Here is a 17,681-nt window from a genome sequence, read left to right as displayed (position 1 = left end):
GCCACTTTGCTACAGTCTAATGGTCCTACAAAGGAGCTGTTTTGTTGTTCTGATGATTGCTCCCCAGAAGTTTCATCAAAATTGATAATAAAACTCCAATTCTGCAGCCAAAAATAGGCTGCAAATACTTCCCCCATTGACTTTAATGGGAACCGGAAAATGAATGCACATATCAATGTATCGGGAGGTGCCACTGAACGAATGCAATGTATTTGCCCGCCGACTAATACGAATACTGAATCGGAGGAATCCGTACCCTCTGCACATCCCTACAGGGTACCTCCAGTTTACGGTTAAGGAGAGCAACTGCTGCTCCCTACACATTACAGCCATGTTTCTGTTAAAATCCTGAGAGGTCTAGAACGGGTAGATGTGAATCGGTTATTTACTCTTTCGGATAGTAGAAGGACTAGGGGACACCCCATGAAGTTAGCATGGGGCACATTTAAAACTAATCGGAGAAAGTTCTTTTTTACTCAACACACAATTAAACTCTGGAATTTGTTGCCAGAGGATTTATTTATTTATTATTTTTATTATACCGAGTTTCATGATTGGAATCACATCAACCCGGTTTACAATTAACAATGTGTGTAAAGGCAGAGAGTAACTTAGTAATCAACATTCCCAATTCAACTTCAAATATAGTATGAAACTTAAAAAATATTATAACAATATTTAGGATGTGAGAAAGTTACAAAAAACAAGGAGAAATAACTATGTGGTTAGTGCAGAGAACTATGTGGTTAATGCAGAAATAACTATGTGGTTAGTGCAGAGATGTGAATTGGAATCGGAACCGATTCCAATTCACATCTCTAACGATCCAATTTTTTCCTCCCTCCATCCGAACCTGATCGTTAAAACGATCGGGCACATGATTCACAACTCTATTGTGTACAATTCTGGTCGCCGCATCTCAAAAAAGATTTAATTATGATGGAGAAAGTACAGGGAAGGGCCACCAAAATGATAAAGGAGATGGAACAGCTCCCCTATGAGGAAAGACTAAAGAGGTTAGGACTTTTCAGCTTGGAGAAGAGACGACTGAGGGGGGATATTATGGAGGAGTTTAAAATCATGAGAGGTCTAGAACAGGTAGATGGAAATCGGTAATTTACTCTTTCAGATAATAGAAAGACTAGGGGGCACTTCATGATTTTAGCATGTGGCACATTTAAAACTAATCAGAGAAAGTTCTTTTTCACTCAACGCACAATCAAACTCTGGAATTTGTTGCCAGAGGATGTGGTTAGTGCAGTTAGTGTAGCTGGGTTTGAAAAAGGACTGGATAAGTTCTTGGCGTAGAAGTCCATTGCCTGCTATTAATTAAGTTGACTTAGAAAATAGCCACTGCTATTCCTAGCAGCGGTGACATGAAATTTTATGTATATATTAAATTTTAATTTTAGTTTTGTTTCAGTTTTATTTTATTTTTTGTAAACCGTTTTGACAAATTTATTTTTATAAAACAGTATATAAATGCCTTTAAATAAACAAATAAATAAATAAATAGGCTTAGTTTTTGGGTAATTGACAGGTTCTTGTGGCCTGGATTGGCCACTGTTGGAAACAGGATGCTGGGCTTGATGGACCCTTGGTCTGACCCAGTATGGCATGTTCTTATGTTCTTATGACTTCTAAGGGTAGTAACTGCCACTCCCAGAAGATGACCCCATGGTACTATAAAGGGTTATAACTGCCAATTCCTGCAGCTTACCCACATCTTCCTACTTTCTCCATCCAGTCCTGTGTAAGTGCTGCTCTGGGCAATTGACACCCATCTTTCTGTTATTGGTAGCAATTGCCACTCCATGAGGATTACTCCCATCTTTATGTTAAGGGGCGTCACTGCCACATGATGACTTTTAATGGTTGTAATTGCTACTCCATGCAGGTTACCCCATTTTATTGTTAAGGGTACTAACTACAGCACAATGTAGGTTTCCACCATGTTAATATTAAGGGTAGTAATACTTGCTTCCTGCAGCTTACCTCTATGTTCCTTTAAGGGTAGTAACTGCCACACCCTGCAGGTAATCCCCATGTTTCTGTTAAGGGTAGTAATTGAAGTTCCCTGCAGGGTACCCCCAAGCTACTGTTAAGGGTAGTAACTGCCGCTCCCTATGCATTAAACATTGCTGTTATGAGTAGTAACTGCCATTCCCTGCAGATTACACCGATGTTACTGTTAAGGGTAGTAACTGCTGCTTGCTTCAGTTTATCCCTACGTTAATTTTAAGGGTAGTAATTTCCGTTCCTTGCAGGTTACCCCATGCTATTGTTAAGCGTAGCAGTAGTTGCCATTCCCTGCAGGTTACACTCATGTTACTGTTAAAGGTAGTAATTGCCACTCCCTGTAGGTATTCCCTATGTGTCTGTTAAGGACAGTAACTGCTGCTGTTTGCAGGTTCCAATAATCATTCTGTTAAGGGTTGTAACTCTTTCTCCATGCATATTATCCCTATGCCTTCTGTTAAGAGTTGTAACTGCCACTCCTTGCATATTACCCCCATACCATGTAACTGTTAAGCATAGTAACCACTGCTCCTTGAATATTACCCCCATGTTTCTGTTAAGGAAAATAACTGCTGCTCTGAGCAGGTTATCCCTGTGGCTACTGTTAAGGGTAGTAACTATTGTTCCGTGCAGCTTCCCCGCATGTTTCAGTTAAACGTAGTAACTGCTGCTCCCTGCATGTTACACCCATGTTTCTGTTAAGGTTAGTAACTTCCACTCCCTGCTGTTTACCTCCACGTTTCTGTTAAAGGTAGTAACTGCCGCTCCATGCAGGTTAACCCCATGCCTTCACTTAAGGGTGGCAACTACCTCTCCCTGTATGTTACCCCCATGTTTCTGTTAAGGGTAATAACTGTCACTCCCTGTAGCTTATCCCCATGTTACTGTTATGGGTAGTATCTGCTGCTCCATGCAGATTACGCCCATATTTCTGTTAAGGGTAGTAACTGCTGCTCCATGCAGGTTACCCCAATGTTACTATTAAGGGTATTTACTGCTGCTTTGTACAGGTTACCCCCATGTTACTATTAAGGGTAGTAACTGCTGTTCTGTACAGGTTACACCCATGTTACTATTAAGGGTAGTAACTGCTGTTCTGTGCAGGTTACCCCCATGTTACTATTAAGGGTAGTAACTGCTTCTCTGTGCATGTTGCCCCATGTTACTATTAAGGGTAGTATATGCTGCTCTGTGCAGGTTACCCCCATGTTACTATTAAGGGTAGTATATGCTGCTCTGTGCAGGTTACCCCCATGTTACTATTAAGGGTAGTAACTGCTTCTCTGTGCAGGTTACCCCCATGTTACTATTAAGGGTAGTATATGCTGCTCTGTGCAGGTTACCCCCATGTTACTATTAAGGGTAGTAACTGCTGCTCTGTGCAGGTTACCCCCATGTTACTATTAAGGGTAGTATATGCTGCTCTGTGCAGGTTACCCCCATGTTACTATTAAGGGTAGTAACTGCTGCTCTGTGCAGGTTACCCCCATGTTACTGCTAAGGGTAGTAGCTGCCACTCCCTGCAGTAACATTTGGAGATACAAAGCCAGTGCTGGTTTGTGAGTGAGAAGTTTTATGATCATCTATCCAAAATGGCAGAGAATCAGAGCTGACAAGGGGGGATGGGGGCAATGATCCTTACCTCCCATATTTATTATTTCAGCACAGAAATATTTGTAATAAATACAAACATTTTAAATTATTACAATCAAAAAGTTGGTTTTACCAGCCATTTTTGTGTTAAATTGCCAACGGACAGGAGAGAATAGAAACAGAGGTTAGAAAATTAAATTTCTGAGACAGTAACAGAGTTTTATACCTCACAGCAATTAATGTGAATAGTTATTAGGAGCTAAAGTTTTGGCTTACCTCATAACCACCTAAACCATAATCCTAAATGAAAGAAAGAGAGCAGTGAGATTAGGGAGAATCTCTCCCGGGAAGGTCAAAGAATAGCAAAGTCACTTTATAGGGAGACCCCAGGGTGAGAAACAAACTCCTGATCACCAGGAGACTTCTGTCCAGTCTGAGGATTTGCTTTTGCATTAAATCCTTCCTGATTAGAGCCTCCGGGTGAGAGAGTCACAGTGGGATCTGTGTAGAGATGTGAATCGTGTCCTCAATCGTCTTAACGATCGATTTCGGCTGGGAGGGGGAGGGAATCGTATTGTTGCCGTTTGGGTGTGTAAACTATCGTGAAAAATCGTTAAAATCGTGAGCCGGCACACTAAAACCCCCTAAAACCCACCCCCAACCCTTTAAATTAAACCCCCCCCCCCAAATGCTTTAAATTACCTGGGGATCCAGCAGTGGTCCAGAACGGCGGCGGTCCGGAACGGCCCCCTCAATAGAATCGTGTTGTCTTCAGCCGGCGACATTTTGCAAAATGGCCACCGCAAAATGGCGGCGGCCATGGACCAAAACGATTCAACGCAGGAGGTCGTTCCGGACCTCCGCTGGACTTTTGGCAAGTCTTGTGGGGGTCAGGAGGCCCCCCCAAGCTGGCCAAAAGTTCCTGGGAGTCCAGCGGGGTTCCGGGAGCGATTTCTTGCCGCGAATCGTTTTCATACGGAAAATGGCGCCGGCAGATTGACTGCAGGAGGTCGTTCAGCGGGGGTTCTGGACCACCGCTGAACGACCTCCTGCAGTCGATCTCCTGCCGGCGCCATTTTCCGTACGAAAACGATTCGCGGCAAGAAATCGCTCCCGGAACCCCGCTGGACTCCCAGGAACTTTTGGCCAGCTTGGGGGGGCCTCCTGACCCCCACAAGACTTGCCAAAAGTCCAGCGGAGGTCCGGAACGACCTCCTGCGTCGAATCGTTTTGGTCCATGGCCGCCGCCATTTTGCGGTGGCCATTTTGCAAAATGGCGCCGGCTGAAGACAACACGATTCTATTGAGGGGGCCGTTCCGGACTGCTGCCGTTCTGGACCACCGCTGGATCCCCAGGTAATTTAAAGCATTTGGGGGGGGGTTTCCGGGAGGGTGGGGGATTTAATTTAAAGGGTCGGGGGTGGGTTTTAGGGGGTTTTAGTGTGCCGGTTTTCCTGCCCTCCCCCTTCCCCCGATTTACGATTTTTTAACGATAAATCGGGGGAATTGGTATTGTATCGTGGCCCTAACGATTTTTGACGATTTAAAATATATCGGACAATATTTTAAATTGTCAAAAAACGATTCACATCCCTAGATCTGTGTTACACTGCATGACATGATGTGATCTCCATGTAAAGTAACATCCCACATCAGGAGATATCAGACCCAGATCTGAGGATCAGAAGTAAAAACCCCCAAGATCCGCAGCAGACACTCTCACCCTCTCCTGGTTTTCCTATCATCATCGCTCGGCTTCTGGGTCCCATTCTGTAGTAAAAAAGCCTGGGGCTGTGTTTGTGTAAATGTTTGTTTGTAACCTGAGTTTGTATGTGCAAATATCTGTAGTAAAATAGCCTGTTAATCAGTTTGTTTAAACATATGCACATAACTAGGTTTTAAGTGTGTAAATATCTGTACTAAAGTAGCCTGGAGCCGTGAACAGCCATCTTTATACTGGAACAGTAGCCTAGTGGTTAGAGTACTTGGCTACAAACCGGGCAATCCAACCTTCATATCCTAGTGCCTGCTCCTCGAGATGTTGGGCGTCAGTTCTCCTTCATTGCCTCAGGTATAAGACCCTCTGTTCCCATCCTATCCTCATCCCAATGCCTTCTCTTAAGGGTGGCAACTACCTCTCCCTGTATGTTACCCCCATGTTTCTGCTAAGGGTAATAACTGCTGGTCCCTGCAGGTTACCCCTATGTTTCTGTTAAGGGTAGTAAGTTCTGGTCACTGTAGATTAGCCCCTTGTTACTTTTAAGGGTAATAATTGCTGCTCCATGCAGGTTACCCCAATGTTACTGATAAGGGTAGTAACTGTTGCTCCCTGCAGGTTACCCCCATATTTCTGTTAAGGGTTGTAACTGCAATTCCGAGTAGGTTACCCCCATGTTACTGTTAAGGGTAGTAACTGCTGCTCTGTGCAGGTTACCCCATGTTACTGTAAAGGGTAATAACTGCTGCTATGTGCATTTTACCCACATTTACTGTTAAGGGTAATAACTGCTGCTCTGTGCAGGTTACCCCATGTTACTGTAAAGGGTAATAACTGCTGCTCTGTGCAGGTTACCCCATGTTACTGTAAAGGGTAATAACTGCTGCTATGTGCATTTTACCCACATTTACTGTTAAGGGTAATAACTGCTGCTCTGTGCAGGTTACCCACTTGTTACTCTTAAGTGTAATAACTGCTTCTCTGTGCAGGTTACCCCAATGTTACTATTAAGGACAGTAACTGCTGCTCTGTGCAGGCTACCCATGTGTTAATGTTAAGGGTAATAACTGTTGCTCTGTGCAGGTTACCCCCATGTTACTGTTAAGGGTAATAACTGCAGCTCCGTGCAGGTTACCCCAATGTTACTATTAAGGGTAGAAACTGCTGCTCTGTGCAGGTGACCCCATGTTACTGTTAAGGGCAATAACTGCTGCTCTGTGCAGTTTACCCCATGTTACTATTAAGGGTAATAACAGCTGCTCTGTGCAGGTTACCCCCATGTTACTGTTAAGGGTAATAACTGCTACACTGTGAGGGTTACCCACATGTTACTGTTAAGGGTAATAACTGCTGCTCTGTGCAGGTTACCCCATGTTACTGTTAAGGGCAATAACTGCAGCTTTGTGCAGGTTACCCATGTTACTGTTAAGGGCAATAACTGCAGCTCTGTGCAGGTTACCCACATGTTACTGTTAAGGGTAATAACTGCTGCTATGTGCAGTTTACACCACCTTACTGTTTAGGGTCATAACTGCTGCTCTGTGCAGGTTACCCCCATGTTACTATTAAGGGTAGTAACTGCTGCTCTGTGCAGTTTACCCCATGTTACTGTTAAGGGTAATAACTGCTGTTTTGTGCAGGTTACCCCTTGTTACTATTAAGGGTAGTAACTGCCGCTCTGTCAGGTTACCCCCATGTTACTGCTAAGGGTAGTAACTTCCGCTCTGTGCAGGTTACCCCCATGTTACGTTTAAGGGTAATAACTGCTGCTCTGTGCAGGTTACCCCAAATTACTGTTAAGGGTAATAACTGCAGCTGTTTGTAAGTTACCCCATGTTACTGTTAAATGTAATAACTGCTGCTTTGTGCAGTTTACTCACATGTTACTGTTAAGGGTAATAACTGTTACTCTGTGCAGTTTACCCATGTTACTGTTAAGGGCAATAACTGCAGCTCTGTGCAGGTTACCCACATGTTACTGTTAAGGGTAATAACTGCTGCTATGTGCAGTTTACCCCATGTTACTGTTAAGGGTAATAACTGCTGTTTTGTGCAGGTTACCCCTTGTTACTATTAAGGGGAGTAACTGCCGCTCTGTGCAGGTTACCCCCATGTTACTGCTAAGGGTAGTAACTGCTGCTCTGTGCAGGTTACCCCATATTACTGTTAAGGGTAATAACTGCAGCTGTTTGTAAGTTACCCCATGTTACTGTTAAGGGTAATAACTGTTACTCTGTGCAGGTTACCCATGTGTTACTGTTTCGGGTAATAACTGCTGCTCTGTGCAGGATACCCATGTATTATTGTTAAGGGTAATAACTGCTGCTCTGTGCAGGTTACCTCCATGTTACTATTAAGAGTAATAACTGCTGTTCTGTGCAGGTTACCCCCATGTTACTGCTAGGGGTAGTAGCTGCCACTCCCTGCAGTAATGTTTGGAGATTCAAAGCCAGTGCTGATTTGTGAGTGAGAAGTTTTATGATCATCTATCCAAAATGGCAGAGAATCAGAGCTGAAAAGGGGGGATGGGGGCAATGATCCTTACCTCCCATATTTATTATTTCAGCACAGAAATATTTGTAATGAATACAAACATTTTAAATTATTAAAATCAAGAAGTTGGTTTTACCAGCCATTTTGGTGTTTAATTGCCAACGGACAGGAGAGAATAGTAACAGAGGTTAGAAAAATACATTTTCTGAGACAGAAACAGAAATTTAAACCTCACAGCAATTAATGTGAATAATTACAAGGAGCTAAGGTTTAGGCCTACCTGAGTAGTATTGCTTGTATCGTCCTAAATAAAAGAAAGAGAGCAGTGAGATTAGGGAAGAAACTCTCCCGGGAAGGTCACAGAATAGCAAGGTCACTTTATAGGGGAGACCCCAGGGTGAGAAACAAACTCCTGATCACCAGGAGACTTCTGTCCAGTCTGAGGATTTGCTTTTGCATTAAATCTTTCCTGGTTAGTGCCTCCGGGTGAGAGAGTCACAGTGGGATCTGTGTTACAGTGCATGACATGATGTGATCTCCATGTAAAAGTAACATCCCACATCAGGAGATATCAGACCCAGATCAGAGGATCAGAAGTAAAAACCGCCAAGATCCGAAGCAGATGCTCTCACCCTCTCCTGGTTTTCCTGTCATCATCATTTGGACTATGGGTCCCATTCCACTAAAGTCCTGCAATCTAATATTGACAACAGAAAACCTTGGTACACACCAGAACTTAAAACCATCAAGCGAGAACTCAGAAGCAGAGAACACACTTGGCGCAAGAACCAGTCCTCAACAAACCTAGCAGCGTACAAATCCATCATGCACCACTACAGGATCTCCATACTCCGCACAAAGAAAGATTTCTTCGCACAAAAAATTCATTACTTCATCTTCGACCCGAAAGCCTTATTCTCTCTTGTCTCGTCTCTCACCAATCCATCCCCTACAACTATTCCGGATGATCAATCTGCAAGCAAAGCTGCTGAACTAGCAAAATAATAAAATCTCAAAACTCATTGCTCCTCTCAAGGATAGCAAGGCCCGTATGCCTCCATCCCCCGCCTCCTCTCCGACACATCAGACCACAAATTGGGAAAGGTTCGAGCCAACCTCCTCATTAGAAATCAAGAACATCCTCAGGAAGCTCAAACCGGCTTCTCACCCTATGGACACAATCCCATCTAATCTTCTCAAGGCCATACCGAAAACCATCGCCAAGCCGATCGCAGAGATCGTAAACTGCTCCTTATCTCAGGGCATTGTCCCTGACCCCATTAAGCTTGCTATCATAAAACCACTTCTTAAAAAACCAAATCTTTCGCCCGACGACCCATCCAACGTCCACCCAATAGCAAACCTGCCGTTCATCTCCAAAATCTTGGAAAGAATTGTAAATGGGCAACTCACGGAATTCTTAGACAACAACAATATCCTCTCCTCGTCACAGTTCGGCTTCCGGAAATCCAGAAACACTGAATCCCTACTAATCACTTTAACAAATACGATCCTTTTGAATCTAGACAGAAAACAACCATGTCTGCTCATTCTCCTGGACCTTTCAGCGGCTTTCGACACGGTGAACCACGACTGTCTCATAGATCGATTATCAGACATAGGCATCAAAGGCTCAGTTCTCAGCTGGTTCAAATCCTTCCTCCAAAACAGGTTTTATAAAGTCAAAATCAACAATAAAGAGTCACATCCAGTCTGTTCTACTGTGGGAGTCCCTCAAGGATCCTCTTTGTCCCCTACCCTCTTCAATATCTATTTGCTCCCTCTCTGCCACCTTCTCGCCAAATTAAATCTAATCTTTTATTTATACGCTGGAAATGTACAAATTCTATTACCAATCACTGAATCATTAGAAGAAACCTTGGACTACTGGAACTCCTGCCTGCAATCTATAAACAGCCTGCTAACAAGCCTCAACCTTATCCTGAACACAAGCAAGACGGAACTCCTTCTGATCACTCAAGAAGGAAACTACCCGCTGCCCAATTCTTCTACCATTAGCCTTCCAGTTTTCTCCCCACAAGTCAGAAATTTAGGCGTCATCATGGATAATCAATTAAATTGCAAATGCTTCATCAACAACACTACAAAGGACTGCTTTTACAAACTTCAAGTCTTAAAACGATTGAGACCTCTCCTCCACTTCCAGGACTTCCGTACAGTGCTACAGGCAATCATCTTCTCAAAGATAGATTACAGCAACTCACTTCTGCTCGGCCTGCCCGCCAATACCATTAAACCCTTGCAGATGCTGCAAAATGCCTCAGCTAGGATTCTGACCAAGTCCAAAAAAGGGGACCACATTACACCCATCTTGATCAGTCTGCATTGGCTCCCAATCAAATTCAGAATCTTGTACAAAGTTCTAACTATCATCCACAAAGCCTTTTACAACATCACCCCTCTGGAACTTAAGATCCCTCTTCGTCCTCGCTTACCTTCCAGATCGATAAGATCTGTGTACAAAGACACCCTCCAGGCCCCCTCCATCAAAACTTCATTAAGAAAGAGAGCCCTCTCCTCTGCTGGCCCATTACACTGGAACTCTCTACCTCCAGATCTCAGACGTGAAAAATGCCCAATCACCTTCAAAAAGAGACTCAAAACATGGTTGTTTAATCAGGCCTTCTCGCAATCCTCTTGACCTGTTTTCTACTTAGATGATGCTTTAGAAGAACTCTAATGTGCTAGTCCACATCTCCCACCTTTTTGCAATCGAGTTTATGCTATATTACCCCTCTTTCAGACTCCTGCTAAACCCTGTACCTTCGAATTCATTTTATTTTACCACTCAATTAGGCACTTACTATATCCTGTTCCTTTCTCCAGCTCTCCAGTTATGGCTCTCAAATTTTCTCCCTGGTTGTTACTTTTTTGTTATTTTTCCAAGTTTGCTCTTCCTTGTTTAATGTAATGCATAATGATAACTTATGGTCTGTTTTTTTGTTTCAATGTAAACCGAAGTGATTTGTAACATGTTTACAAGAATATTGGTATAAAAAAAAAAAAAGTAAAATAAAATAAATAAATAATTCTGTAGTAAAAAAGCCTGGGGCTGTGTTTGTGTAAATGTTTGTTTGTAACCTGAGTTTGTATGTGCAAATATCTGTAGTAAAATAGCCTGTTAATCAGTTTGTTTAAATATATATGCACATAACTAGGTTTTAAGTGTGTAAATATCTGTACTAAAGTAGCCTGGAGCCGTGAACAGCCATCTTTATACTGGAACAGAAGCCTAGTGGTTAGAGTACTTGGCTACAAACCGGGCAATCCTACCTTCAGATCCCAGTGCCTGCTCCTCGAGATGTTGGGCGTCAGTTCTCTTTCATTGCCTCAGGTATAAGACCCTCTGCTTCCATCCTATCCTCATCCCCATGCCTTCTCTTAAGGGTGGAAACTACCTCTCCCTGTATGCTACCCCTATGTTTCGGATAAGGGTAATAACTGCTGGTCCCTTTTGATTATCCCCATGTTACAGTTAAGGGTAATAACTCCTGTTCCCTGCAGGTTACCCCTATGTTTCTGTTAAGGGTAGTAAGTTCCAGCCCCTGTAGATTAGCCGCATGTTACTTTTAAGGGTTATAATTGCTGCTCCATGCAGGTTACCCCCATATTTCTGTTAAGGGAAGTAACTGCAACTCCGTGTAGGTTACCCCCATGTTACTGTTAAGGGTAGTAACTGCTGCTCTGTGCAGGTTACTCATGTGTTACTGTTAAGGGTAATAACTGTTGCTCTGTGCAGGTTACCCCCATGTTACTGTTAAGGGTAATAATTGCTGCTCTGTGCAGGTTACCCACGTGTTACTGTTAAGGGTAATACCTGCTGCTCTGTGCAGGTTAATCCATGCTACTATTAAGGGTAATAACAGCTGCTCTGTGCAGGTTACCCACGTGTTACTATTAAGGGTAATAACTGCTGCTCTGTGCAGGTTACCCACGTGTTACTGTTAATGGTAATAACTGCTGCTCTGTGCAGGTTACCCCATGTTTCTATTAAGGGTAATAACTGCTGCTCCGTGCAGGTTACCCCATATTACTGTTAAGGGTAATACCTGCTGCTCCGTGCAGTTTATCCCATGCTACTATTGAGGGTAATAGCTACTGCTCTGTGCAGGTTACCCTTGTGTTACTTCTAAAGATAATATCTGCTGCTCTGTGCAGGTTACCCACGTCTTAATGATAATGGTAATAACTGCTGCTCTGTGCAGGTTACACACATCTTAATGATAATGGTAATAACTGCTGCTCTGTGCAGGTTACCCCATGTTATTGTTAAGGGTAGTAACTGCTGCTCTCTGCAGGTAACCCCCAGTTTACTATTAAGCGTAGTAATTGCTGCTCTGTGCAGGTTACCCTATGTTACTGTTAAGGGTAATAACTGTTGTTCTGTGCAGGTTACACACGTCTTAATGATAATGGTAATAACTGCTGCTCTGTGCAGGTTACCCCATGTTATTGTTAAGGGTAGTAATTGCTGCTCTGTGCAGATTACCCCATGTTACTGTTAAGGGTAATAACTGCTGCTTTGTGCAGTTTACTCACATGTTACTGTTAAGGGTAATACCTGCTGCTCTGTGTAGGGTACCCCATGTTACTGTTAAGGGTAATGACTGCTGCTCTGTGCAGGTTACCCATGTGTTACTGTTAAGGGTAATAACTGCTGCTCTGTGCAGGTTACCCACATTTTTCTCTTAAGGGTAATAACTGCTGCTCTGTACAGGTTACCCCATGTTACTGTTAAGGGTAGTAACTGCCGCTCTGTGCATGTTACCCCATGTTACTATTAAGGGTAATAACTGTTGCTCTGTACAGGTTACCCTCATGTTACTATTAAGGGTAGTAACTGCTGCTCTGTGCAGGTTACCCCATGTTACTGCTAAGGGTAGTAGCTGCCACTCCCTGCAGTGACGTTTGGAGATTTAAAGCCAGTGCTGGTTTGTGAGTGAGACGTTTTATGATCATCTATCCAAAATGGCAGAGAATCAGAGCTGACAAGGGGGATGGGGGCAATGATCCTTACCTCCCATATTTATTATTTCAGCACAGAAATATTTGTAATGAATACAAACTTTTAAAATTATTAAAATCAAGAAGTTGGTTTTACCAGCCATTTTGGTGTTTAATTGCCAACGGACAGGAGAGAATAGTAACAGAGGTTAGAAAAATACATTTTCTGAGACAGAAACAGAAATTTAAACCTCACAGCAATTAATGTGAATAATTACCAGGAGCTAAGCTTTAGGCTTACCTGAGTAGTATTGCTTGTATCGTCCTAAATGAAAGAAAGAGAGCAGTGAGATTAGGGAGAATCTCTCCCGGGAAGGTCACAGAATAGCAAAGTCACTTTATAGGGGAGCCCCCAGGGTGAGAAACAAACTCCTGATCACCAGGAGACTTCTGCCCACTCTGAGGATTTGCTTTTGCATTAAATCCTTCCTGATTAGAGCCTCCGGGTGAGAGAGTCACAGTGGGATCTGTGTTACAGTGCATGACACGATGTGATCTCCATGTAAAAGTAACATCCCACATCAGGAGATATCAGACCCAGATCTGAGCATCAGAAGTAAAAACCCCCAAGATCCGCAGCAGACGCTCTCACCCTCTCCTGGTTTTCCTTTCATCATCCTTTGGATTCTGGGTCCCATTCTGTAGTAAAAAAGACTGGGGCTGTGTTTGTGTAAATGTTTGTTTGTAACCTGAGTTTGTATTAGGGATGTGAATCTTTTTTGACGATTTAAAAAATCATCTGATATTTTTTAAATCGTCAAAAATTGTTAGAGTGTGCGATACAATAGAAATTTTACCGATTTATCGTGAAAAATCGTTACTCCCGTTAGTGTCCACTAACGGGAGTTATTTGGGGGGAGGGCGGGAAAACCGGCACACGAAAACAACCCCTAAACCCACCCCGACCCTATAAAATTGAATCCCTTACCTTCCCACACCCCCCCCCCAAACCCTCCCAAAACTTTTTACGAGTACCTGGTGGTCCAGTGGGGGCGCGGGGACCGATCTCCCGCTCTCGGGCCATCGGCGCCATTTTGGCTGCACTCAAAAATGGCGCCGATGGAGGGTGGCCAATGTAACCCCAATATTTAAAAAAGGCCCCAGGGGCGATCCGGGTAATTATAGACCAGTGAGCCTGACTTCAGTGACGGGAAAAATAGTGGAAACTATTCTCAAGATCAAAATCGTAGAGCATATAGAAAGACATGGTTTAATGGAACATAGTCAACATGGATTTACCCAAGGGAAGTCTTGCCTAACAAATCTGCTTCATTTTTTTGAAGGGGTTAATAAACATGTGGATAAAGGTGAACCGGTAGATGTAGTGTATTTGGATTTTCAGAAGGTGTTTGACATAGTCCCTCATGAGAGGCTTCTATGAAAACTAAAAAGTCATGGGACAGGAGGCAATGTCCTTTCGTGGATTACAAACTGTTTAAAAGACAGGAAACAGAGAGTAGGATTAAATGGTCAATATTCTCAGTGGAAAAAGGGTAAACAGTGGAGTACCTCAGGGATCTGTTTTGGGACCGGTGCTTTTCAATATATATATAAATGATCTGGAAAGGAATACGACGAGTGAGGTTACCAAATTTGCGGATGATACAAAATTATTCAGAGTAGTTAAATCACAGGCAGACTGTGATACATTACAGGAGGACCTTGCAAGACTGGAAGATTGGGCATCCAAATGGCAGATGAAATTTAATGTGGACAAGTGCAAGGTGTTGCACATAGGGAAAAATAACCCTTGCTGTAGTTACACGATGTTAGGTTCCATATTAGGAGCTACCACCCAGGAAAAAGATCTAGGCATCATAGTGGATAATACTTTAAAATTGTCGGCTCAGTGTGCCGCAGCAGTCAAAAAAGCAAATAGAATGTTAGGAATTATTAGGAAGGGAATGGTTAATAGAACGGAAAATGTCATAATGCCTCTGTATCGCTCCATGGTGAGACCGCACCTTGAATACTGTGTACAATTCTGGTCGCCGCATCTCAAAAAAGGAAGACCTTGTGAGAAATGTAAAATTGGGCATCCAAATAGCAGATGAAATATAATGTGGATAAGTGCAAGATAATGCATATAGGGAAAAATAACCCATGCTACAATGTTAGGTTCCGTATTAGGATCTACCACCCAAGAAAGAGATCTAGGCATCATAATGGATAACTCATTGAAATCATTGGTTCAGTGAGCTGCGACAGTCAAAAAAGCAAACAGAATGTTAGGAATTATTAGGAAGGGAATGGTTAATAGAACGGAAAATGTCATAATGCCTCTGTATCGCTCCATGGTGAGACCGCACCTTGAATACTGTGTACAATTCTGGTCACCACATCTCACAAAAGATATAGTTGTGATGGAGAAGGTACAGAGAAGGGCAACCAAAATGATAAAGGGGATGGAACAGCTCCCCTATGAGGAAAGGCTGAAGAGGTTAGGGCTGTTCAGCTTGGAGAAGAGACAGCTGAGGGGGGATATGATAGAGGTCTTTAAGATCATGAGAGGTCTTGAACGAGTAGATGTGAATCGGTTATTTACACTTTCGAATAATAGAAGGACTAGGGGGCATTCCATGAAGTTAGCAAGTAACACATTTAAGACTAATCTGAGAAAATTCTTTTTCACTCAACGCACAATAAAGCTCTGGAATTTGTTGCCAGAGGATGTGGTTAGTGCAGTTAGTGTAGCTGGGTTCAAAAAAGGTTTGGATAAGTTCTTGGAGGAGAAGTCCATTAATGGCTATTAATCAATTATACTTTGGGGTAGATTTTCAAAAACGGCGCGTTCGTGTACTTTTGCTGGCGCATCAGGCGCCAGCAAAAGTACGCGGGATTTTAGTAGATACGCGCGTATCCGCTAAAATCCTGGATCGGCGCGCACAAGGCTATCGATTACGTATAGCCGGCGCGCGCCGAGCCGCGCAGCCTACCCCCGTTCCCTCCGAGGCTGCTCCAAAATCGGAGCAGCCTCGGAGGGAACTTTCTTTTGCCCTCCCCTCACCTTCCCCTCCCTTCCCCTACCTAACCCACCCACCCGGCCCTGTCTAAACCCCATCCTTACCTTTGTCGGGGGATTTACGCCTCCCGGAGGGAGATGTAAATCCCCGCGCGCCAGCGGGCCACTAGCGCCCCGGGACGCAACCTGGGGGCGGGTACGGAGGGCGCGGCCACGCCCCCGGACCGCCCCGGGCCGTAACCACGCCCCCGGACCCGCCCCCAAAACGCCACGCCGGCCGGGCCCGCCCCCGACACGCCCCCGACACGCCCCCTCGCCAAACCCCGGGACTTACGCGGTGGACCACGTGACGTCGGCGTCACGTCGGAGTGACGCCGACGTCACGTGATTCCCCACGCGTCCGCTCCCGGACTTATCGTTGGACCCAAACGGAACTTTTGGCCAGCTTGGGGAGTTTTGGTAAGTCTTGGGAGGGGATTAAGGAGGGTGAGGGGTTTAAATTTTTATTTAGGATCAACAATCGCGATTTCCAACGTATTCAACATATCTATGTTGAATACGTTGGAAATCCGATCGTTTTCGCCTCATCACTTTTTTAAGTTAAAAAAAAAATTACGTTGCGTTTTACACGTGCGTTGAAAACGAATGCACACCCCTAGTAATAACTGCTGCTCTGTGCAGGTTACCCCATGTTACTGTTAAAGGTAGTAACTGCTGCTCTGTGCGTGTTACCCCACGTTACTATTAAGGGTAATAAATGCTGCTCTGTGCAGGTTACCCCTTGTTACTATTAAGGGAAATAACTGCTGCTCTGTGCAGGTTACCCTCGTGTTACTCTTAAGTGTAATAACTGCTGCTCTCTGCAGGTTTCCCACATCTTACTGCTAAGGGTAGTAGCTGCCACTCCCTGCACTAACGTTTGGAGATTTAAAGCCAGTGCTGGTTTGTGAGTGAGAAGTTTTATGATCACCTATCCAAAATGGCAGAGAATCAGAGCTGACAAGGGGGATGGGGGCAATGATCCTTACCTGCTATATTTATTATTTCAGCACAGAAATATTTGTAATGAATACAAACTTTTAAAATTAGTAAAATCAAGAAATTGAGTTTACCAGCCATTTTGGTGTTTAATTGCCAAAGGACAGGAGAGAATAGTAACAGAGGTTAGAAAAATACTTTTTCTGAGACAGAAACAGAAATTTAAACCTCACAGCAATTAATGTGAATAATTACCAGGAGCTAAGGTTTAGGATTACCTGAGTAGTATTGCTTGTATCGTCCTAAATAAAAGAAAGAGAGCAGTGATATTAGGGAAGAAACTCTCCTGGGAAGGTCACAGAATAGCAAAGTCACTTTATAGGGGAGACCCCAGGGTGAGAAACAAACTCCTGATCACCGGGCACACGATTCACATCCCTAGTTTGTATGTGCAAATATCTGTAGTAAAATATCCTATTAATCAGTTCGTTTAAGCATATGCATTGCACATAACTAGGTTTTAAGTGTGTAAATATCTGTACTAAAGTAGCCTGGAGCCGTGAACAGCCATCTTTATACTGGAACAGAAGCCTAGTGGTTAGAGTACTTGGCTACAAACCGGGCAATCCTACCTTCAGATCCCAGTGCCTGCTCCTCGAGATGTTGGGCGTCAGTTCTCCTTCATTGCCTCAGGTATAAGACCCTCTGTTCCCATCCTATCCTCATCCCCTGCCTTCTCTTAAGGGTGGCAACTACCTCTCCCTGTATGTTACCCCCATGTTACATTTAAGGGTAATAACTCCTGTTCCCTGCAGGTTACCCCCATGTTACATTTAAGGGTAATAACTCCTGTTCCCTGCAGGTTACCCCCATGTTACATTTAAGGGTAATAAC

At 43.7% G+C, this 17,681-nt stretch overlaps 1 protein-coding gene and 1 long non-coding RNA gene across 5 annotated transcripts in view; one reads left to right on the top strand and one right to left on the bottom strand.

Annotated features, from left to right (window-relative positions):
- Positions 1-17,681, bottom strand: part of LOC115079368 (leucine-rich repeat and coiled-coil domain-containing protein PF07_0014-like) — a 127,677-nt gene that overhangs the window by 75,026 nt on the left and 34,970 nt on the right. For 2 of the 4 annotated variants that reach the window (XM_029582893.1, XM_029582912.1), the window contains exons 5-8: positions 17,066-17,089; positions 13,089-13,112; positions 8,103-8,126; positions 3,889-3,912 (exon numbers count right to left, since the gene is read on the bottom strand). In XM_029582893.1, the coding sequence (XP_029438753.1) occupies positions 3,889-3,912; positions 8,103-8,126; positions 13,089-13,112; positions 17,066-17,089 (96 nt within the window). The remainder of the gene's footprint in view (positions 1-3,888; positions 3,913-8,102; positions 8,127-13,088; positions 13,113-17,065; positions 17,090-17,681) is intronic. The other 2 variants (XM_029582902.1, XM_029582923.1) reach the window with 2 other exon arrangements.
- On the top strand, positions 13,403-17,189 carry LOC115079383. The gene is made up of 3 exons (XR_003853275.1): positions 13,403-13,448; positions 14,092-14,095; positions 17,142-17,189. It is a non-coding gene; the product is annotated as an uncharacterized LOC115079383 (long non-coding RNA).

Source organism: Rhinatrema bivittatum, chromosome 1, assembly GCF_901001135.1.
Source record: "Rhinatrema bivittatum chromosome 1, aRhiBiv1.1, whole genome shotgun sequence".
Lineage (NCBI taxonomy): Eukaryota > Metazoa > Chordata > Amphibia > Gymnophiona > Rhinatrematidae > Rhinatrema > Rhinatrema bivittatum.
This window is presented reverse-complemented; position numbering and strand designations above follow the sequence as displayed.